The following is a 7,002-nucleotide window of genomic DNA, read 5'->3' on the forward strand; positions in this document are numbered from 1 at the left end:
TTTGTTAATATTTTAATTCCACAATACTTAGTTTACGAAAAGCCCTTTATTTTCAATTACTTATAACTCGAAAATTATTGGTGCCTCGACATTTTCACTGAGGAAAAATCGTCTCCAAATAACCTCAGGAATTCATCTCTATACAGCGTATCCGCCACTTTTTTAACACCCTGTATATAGACAAGTTTAAAAAATATGCGATTTTTTTAGGTTAATTTTATTTCAAGTATTAACAAAAAATGACAAATATATTTGTTACATAATTTGAATATTTGATACATTTTGAAATAAATAAAAAGGATTACCTGTGATTTAATATCGATGGATGAAAAACCACGTTGTCACGTTGCTAAATAAGAGTAATCTTTGCACGTGTTGCACACTCGTTACGAGCACAAAGGAAGAAGAGACCGGTGACCGGCGGCAGGCGCCAGCAATACCGGAAATTACGTATGATGGCGTTGCTATCCACCAATAAAAAAATTTGCGTAATTCTGAAGTATATTCTGAGAATATAACGAAAATATACGTGAAATACTCTTAGTATAACACGACTTTTATCTTCGACGTACCTGCGGCCAGTTCTGGGATGCGCAACAGGTAAAATCGTAGTGGTAAAGCTATGGTTGCATTCCAGGCATTTTTTTGTCCAGGTTTCTTCTTTGTCTATATTTGAAGGTTGACAATTTTTTAATCTGAATGTTGCAGATGTTGTCTTTATTTTAATAAAAATTAAGTGTTTCCTTAATTTATTTTGTGAGTAGTATATATCTATGAGAAATATATTACCCAAGTATATTTAAAAGTATAAAAATTAATTATTTATTATAAAATTAATGAATCATGGAACGTATTATTGTTCTAATTACTCAATCCTGTTATACAATTATTTTGCAATGCGTTTTAAATCCAAATTATATTTATTAGATCTTTAATAAATCAAACGATGTTTTTAATTGAAGCTGGCACGATAAAGGAATCTCACTCAACGTCACTAACAAAAATAACATTTATTCACTTTCTTTACAAACTTAAATTGAATCACTATAATAAGCCACGAAAAGCAATTTAATATTAAACAGAGTTTTTAATATTTTTCAGCTCCGCAAGCAACGGGAAGAAATAGTTGAGTAAGGAACGATAATCGTTTCGCGAAGCGCGCTACTAAGATAGTGTCTTTTGACGGTCGTTCGAGAGGTGAATTTATACTGTTTTGTTTTCGAGAACAGTCGAGATCGTCTCGGAAAGATTTCTACCCGAGCGATCGAAGTCTCCTTTAAATTCGTTTATTATTATTCGTCCTCTCGATCGACCGCCTTTGTTTTCGCTCTCGCGCGAGAGGCGCGTTTTTTCGCGCACGGCAAGAAGCGTGTTGTCGGAGAGGCGCGGGGCAAGAGACTTCCCCGCAGCCGCGCGCTATGTTCGATTATCCTTTGGAGTATTTCAATATAATATCTTGTTCTTCAACATTCCGCCCGCCTTCGTAGATCACGGCCTACGAACTTAGTTGACTCAGGCGTACAATTTATTAACCTTCCAGTGAAAAAATGAGATAGTGCTATACCCCAACCAACGGATAGAGTTGAGAAGAATTGCCAGCGTAGTGAGCGCTTTGCAAGGTAAAGAGCATTCTATCTGGCGTTCAGGGACGGCGCTGTTGATAAACTAATTGCAATTTTACTTTTTATAGTTATGCGGTGTTCTCGACCTCGGAATTACACGGAAGAAGTACGAGCTTATTTACGGGTCGCATAAAAGTTGAGGTAGCGGTCCGGATTTCTACAACGCGGACGTGTCCATCTGCACCCGGGTGAACTTTAATTACCCGCGCGGGTCACCTGGTGGGTGGCGTTGTCTCTCCACGCAGAAGGCACAGTCGACCTACGCTGACCTCCTCGCTGACCTTGGACCATTTCGGTCGGTGAGCCAAAGTATTCAAGTATTCTCGAGCCCACCGGTTCCAAAAATGGTCTCTCATTTGTTGCAGAAGCTGCCAGCGAGAGAGACGCGCCGTCGGTTCGTCGGTAAGCGATGGCTCAGGCACGGCGATGATCGCCGAACCTATCAGGAGGTGTCCGGGCGTCAGAGCGCTGACATCCTCAGGGTCACCTGAGAGGGCCTGCAGCGGGCGTGAATTAAGACATGCCTCTACCTGCGTCAGTAGGGTGGCCATCTCCTCATATGTGAGAGTAGTCTCGCCGAGGACTCGGCGCAGATGGTGCTTAGTCGACTTCACCGCAGCCTCCCAGATTCCCCCGAAATGCGGAGCGGCCGGTGGGTTGAAGTGCCACCGGATGCGGTCCGTCGCGGCGTGTGCGGCGATGCGTTGCCTTCACGGCTGGAGGCTGAAAAGAGAGCTCGCAACTGGGAGTCCGCCCCGATGAAGTTGGTTCCGCAGTCGCTGTATAACGAGCGACACAGTCCACGGCGAGCGACGAAACGACGCAAGGCTGCTAGGAAGGCGTCGGCTGAGTAGTCCGAAGCGACGTCGAGGTGAACTGCCCTGGAACTTAGACAGATAAATACCGTGATAAAGGCTTTGGTCGCCTTGTGGCCTCGACGCCAGCCGACGCATGGCCAGCGTAGTCAATCCCAGCGTTCAGGAACGGGCGACTGGGCGTTACTCTCGTAGCCGGTAGATCACCCATAGGAGGCTGTGGAGTTGTTGCTCGCCAGCGTAGGCACGTCACGCAACGATGGATGAAGCCTTTAACGATCACACGTCCTCGAAGCAACCAATACTCCTGGCGAATGGAGCATAGCGTCAGTTGCGTACCCCCGTGGAGAGTTCTCCGGTGGTGAGCATCGATAACCAGTTGAGTGAGGTGGGATGAACTCGGCAATATAATTGGATGAGCCGTGTCGATTGCTAAGCTGGCGTGTCGGAGTCGGCCACCAACTCGAAGAAGACCCGTGTCGTCCAGGTAAGGAGTTAATTTGATAAGCGAGGTGCGCGCAGGCAGTGCTCTTTGTTTCCGTAGGCGACTAATTTCTTCCTTATAATATATAGCTTGAACGACTCGGATCCAGCTCAGGCGGGCTTCATCTATCTCGTTGGTTCCTAGTGTAAGGACATCTGAGACAGCAGCGTGATTGTTACGGCGTCCCTTTAACCATCGCCGGCACCAGGCTGACACTCTGAGGAGCCGTTGTAATGAAGAATACCGAAGAAATAATTCAGGCTCTTCTTCAGCTGTATTAGCAACGGCTGCTGCGTGAATTTGGGCGCGCCGTTCTGGTAGCTCGTTCTCAAGGTCGTCTCCGGTGAAGATAGTCCAAGGTCTCCTTTCTTCTCGTAGCCAAGGTGGACCGTGCCACCAGAGTGTATGGCCGTTCAGCTCGCCGGGGAAAAGTCCTCGGGATGCACAGTCGGCCGGGTTGTCGCGGCCAGGAACGTGATGCCACATCGCCTCCGGAAGAGTCATCCGAATCTCGCTTACCCGGTTGGCCACGTATGTTGTCCAGGAAGCAGGGTGCCCGCGGATCCAGCCCAGCGTCACCGTCGAGTCCGATCAAAGATGAAGAGGGGCTGATGTCGCTCCGATGATTGACCGCAGATGAGCTACTATTCTTACTAGCAGTGTGGCCGCCGCTAACTCTAGTCGAGGCAGTGAAATTTGTTTCAGCGGCGCGACTTTGGTCTTAGCGGTTATTAATCTAACCTCGATTTTTTTTCTTGTCTCTGTCCTCAAGTAGACGACGGCTGCATAAGCACGAGTTGAGGCATCGGCGAATCCGTGGATCTCCAAGCTGCTTCCGGCTGTATCTCCACACAGCCACCGAGGTATTCGAAGACTTTCCAGGTTCGGGAGCTCAGCATGGAACTTCCGCCATCGTCTTACGTCGTCGTCAGGAAGGGATGAGTCACAATCAACCCCCAGCAGCCAGGTCGACTGGATGTAAATCTTGGCTAGTATCGTCGTAGGCGCGAGCCACCCGAGAGGGTCGAAGAGTTTCGCCGTCAAGGACAGCACGGTCCTCTTGGAGACTGATTCGAGGTCGATGTGGCGAGTCGTGAAGGTGAAGATGTCCTCGCAGGGCTGCCAATGTATTCCCAGAGTGGCGTGACTCTCTCCAGATTGCCATCCTCGAGGCTCTCTTTGCAGACAATCCTCGGCGGGTAATTTCACCAGAAGTGCTGCGTGATTAGCTGCCCACTTTTTTAGCGGGAAGCCGCCCGCCGTGCAAATCAGTAGTAGCTGCCGCTGAATCTCTTGAGTTTCTGAGATGGTCGCGGCGCCCGTCAAGATGTCATCCATATACACAGCCTGGCGGAGGACGGCTGCGCCTTGCGGTAGATCCTGACCTTCATCGTCGGCAAGTTGCTGAAGCGTACGGATTGCCAGATACGGGGCGCACGACAACCCGTAAGTAACTGTATTCAGCTCAAAATCCTTGATTTCCTCTCTCGGGCTCTTTCTCCATACTATTTTTTGTAGATTTTGGTCATCAGGATGTACTATTATTTGCCTGTACATCTTCTCGATGTCGGTCGCGAAGACCGATGCTGTCGCCACTGGAGCAGGATGTCCGCTAAGCATGGTAACAAGTTAGGTCCAATGTGAAGGAACTTGTTTAGATTGTCTCCCGACGGCAGCGTACTCGACCCGTTGAAGATGACGCGTAGCTTAGTCGACGTGCTAGCCTCTCGTAATACGCCGTAATGAGGCAGATAACACGTCCGTTGCGGGGATCCTCTCGAGGTAAGTGTGTCGAGCGTCATGTGTTCCAAATCCTTGTACAGCTGCATGAATTCGACGTACATTGACCGAAAGGTAGAATCTCGTTCAAATTTTTTCTCCATGTGTTTTAGAACTCGGATAGAAGCGTTCCTCGTTCCAGAGAGATCGGGTAGTGGCTCGATCGTCGGTAGGCGCACGATGTAGCGACCGTCGGATGCCCGAGAATGGGTGAGGCGGAAATGCTCCTCGCAATCGATGTCCGCCTTAGAGAATGGCCTCGAAGCTCCTCCGTTTCCCAAAATCGTCGCACCAAGGTCGTGAGGTCCTCTTCCGCCTGGCACTGGAGGCTGCTGACGTGCGACCTGGTCACCTTCTCGCCGACGGTTCCTGATAAGATCCACCCGAGCGAGGTCAGCTGAGCAACGGGCTCTTTAGGATTGCCCTTACGCAGACCTTGGCTGAGGATAGCGGCGTAAACGTCCGCTCCCAAGAGTCGATGGAATCCGCTGCACCGAAGTCTGGATCTGCGAGGTCTAGTCCTTGAAGATGGGGCCAGGATAGTGTTCCGTCGTCCAGTCTCCCAGCGTAGGCGGTGAGCTTCGGCAATATTAATGCGTTGATGGTCATGGAAGTCCCTCCGGTCCGAGGCTGTATTGTGATGTCAACTCGTCCTCTGGAGATTCCCGTTTTTTGTCCGCCTATGCCAAGAATTGTGACGGAAGCCGATGAGCGAGGTAGTCTCAGCTGCTGCGCGAGTCGTTCGGAGATTATCGAGGACTCGGAGCCTTGATCGATGAGTGCTCTGGTAAGATGCCAGGTCCCGTGACAATCGGCAACGCGCACTCGAGCGGTCGCGAGAAGTACCACCACTCGTTTAGCGGACGAGCGTTGAGTTACGTGCGTCGTCTTGGAAGCTTCGGTGTCACGGAACGCGTCGTGGAGCGACGTGTGATGACGTCTACCGCAGGTAGTACAGTTTTTCTTGGAAGCACACTCAGAAGATTTGTGACGACCCAGGCAGTTAACACACAGATTACTACTTACAATGTGTTGCTTTCTATCAGCGGCCGACTTCCCCCTGTAGTTCTCACAAAACATGATGAAGTGGTCAGCCTGACAGAGAGTGCAGCGCCCGCGGGCGTTTTCAGTTTTGGTTTCCTGTTTTCGAGCGTGGTGGCTTCGCGTGGATTTAGATCCTCCGCTCCCGTTGCCAGTTTTGCTTGCGCTACTGTTGACCTTCGCGGGAAGCATCGCTTCGAGAGTGTGCAACCGTCTTTCGAGATACTGCTCTAAAGCCACATAAGTCGGTGGATCGGTCGACTCGCTAATGGCAGTCTCCCACTCGCGTCGCGAACGTGAGTCGAGAAGCTCGACGGCGAGGTGTACGAAAAGATCCTCACAGCTATCCACCGGTCGACCGATACTCTCCAATGAGCTAACGGTCGTCTTGACACCGTGGAATAATTTTCGAAGTTCGGTAGCGGATTCTCCCTTCATTTTTTGAAGCGCCAGGAAGTTAGAAAAATAAGCACGTATTAATAATCGCTTGTTCTCGTAGTAGCTGGTTAGCGTCGTCCACGCTTTCGTGTAGTTTTTATTAGTGGTAGTCAGATCCCGTATTAGAAGATCAGCATCGCCTTGTACGCAGCTCTTCAAGTAATGTAATTTGTCCACAGGTTCAGTAGCAGTATCTCGTCCGATCAGCGATTCGAAGAGATCTCTGAAGGCTGGCCAATCCTCGTACTTGCCTGTGAAGAACGGTAGTTGGATGCGCGGGAGCGTCGTGCGCGACGCGGGCGAAGATGTCTTGGTAGACGGATGCGCGTTAGCGGCGCGTTCCTTAGCTTCAAGACCTCGCTTCATATCCAGCAACAGCCCTTTATTCAGGAGGTAAGCCTCCTCAGCGAGAGCAGGTATGTCTTCTGTCAGGTAAACTTCGTCAGCAAGTTGATCCACATGATCCGCCAGCTCATCGTTCAGGGTGTCAAATTTTTTTCGAGAGCTTGTAAACGTGCCTCGGCGGCTCCTATCGTGACCTTGGGGACGCCGAGTTTCATCAAATTCTCGTGAGCGCGGGTGATTTTACCGTAGAGTGCCGTCGCGGCGGCTACAGCCGATTCCACCTCCATATCCATTTGTCAGTATAGTTCCAGGTGGAAGCACTCCGCAGCACGTAAGAGAGTCACACCGCAGTTTCGATTGCATTATGAAGATGCGCCAGTCGTGCAGTATCCGGCTCGAAGGACCACTTAATGTTTTTAATTGAACCTGGCACGATAAAGGAATCTCACTCAACGTCACTAACAAAAATAACATTTAT

The 7,002-nt window shown here is 49.6% G+C and overlaps 3 protein-coding genes across 3 annotated transcripts; all 3 read right to left on the reverse strand.

The window, feature by feature from the left end:
- Positions 1-2,510: 2,510 nt before the first annotated feature.
- On the reverse strand, positions 2,511-3,425 carry LOC145944781 (uncharacterized). Its single transcript, XM_083053332.1, has one exon. It carries the CDS (start codon positions 3,423-3,425, stop codon positions 2,511-2,513), a length of 915 nt encoding a protein of 304 aa, XP_082909458.1.
- Positions 3,426-3,512: 87 nt separating this feature from the next.
- LOC145944782 (uncharacterized) lies at positions 3,513-4,541 on the reverse strand. Its single transcript, XM_083053333.1, has one exon. The coding sequence runs from the start codon at positions 4,539-4,541 to the stop codon at positions 3,513-3,515; it is 1,029 nt and encodes a 342-aa protein (XP_082909459.1).
- Positions 4,542-5,093: 552 nt separating this feature from the next.
- LOC145944783 (uncharacterized) lies at positions 5,094-6,545 on the reverse strand. The gene has a single exon (XM_083053334.1). It carries the CDS (start codon positions 6,543-6,545, stop codon positions 5,094-5,096), a length of 1,452 nt encoding a protein of 483 aa, XP_082909460.1.
- Positions 6,546-7,002: the final 457 nt, after the last annotated feature.

Source organism: Prenolepis imparis, unplaced genomic scaffold (assembly GCF_030444845.1).
Source record: "Prenolepis imparis isolate NDT839.2.m4 unplaced genomic scaffold, iyPreImpa1.0 SCAF_13, whole genome shotgun sequence".
Lineage (NCBI taxonomy): Eukaryota > Metazoa > Arthropoda > Insecta > Hymenoptera > Formicidae > Prenolepis > Prenolepis imparis.

What these genes read in the sequence shown, in the direction of transcription:
- LOC145944781 (XM_083053332.1), bottom strand. Translation starts at nt 3,425, where the DNA reads ATGACTCTTCCGGAGGCGATGTGGCATCACGTTCCTGGCCGCGACAAC.
- LOC145944782 (XM_083053333.1), bottom strand. Translation starts at nt 4,541, where the DNA reads ATGCTTAGCGGACATCCTGCTCCAGTGGCGACAGCATCGGTCTTCGCG.
- LOC145944783 (XM_083053334.1), bottom strand. Translation starts at nt 6,545, where the DNA reads ATGAAGCGAGGTCTTGAAGCTAAGGAACGCGCCGCTAACGCGCATCCG.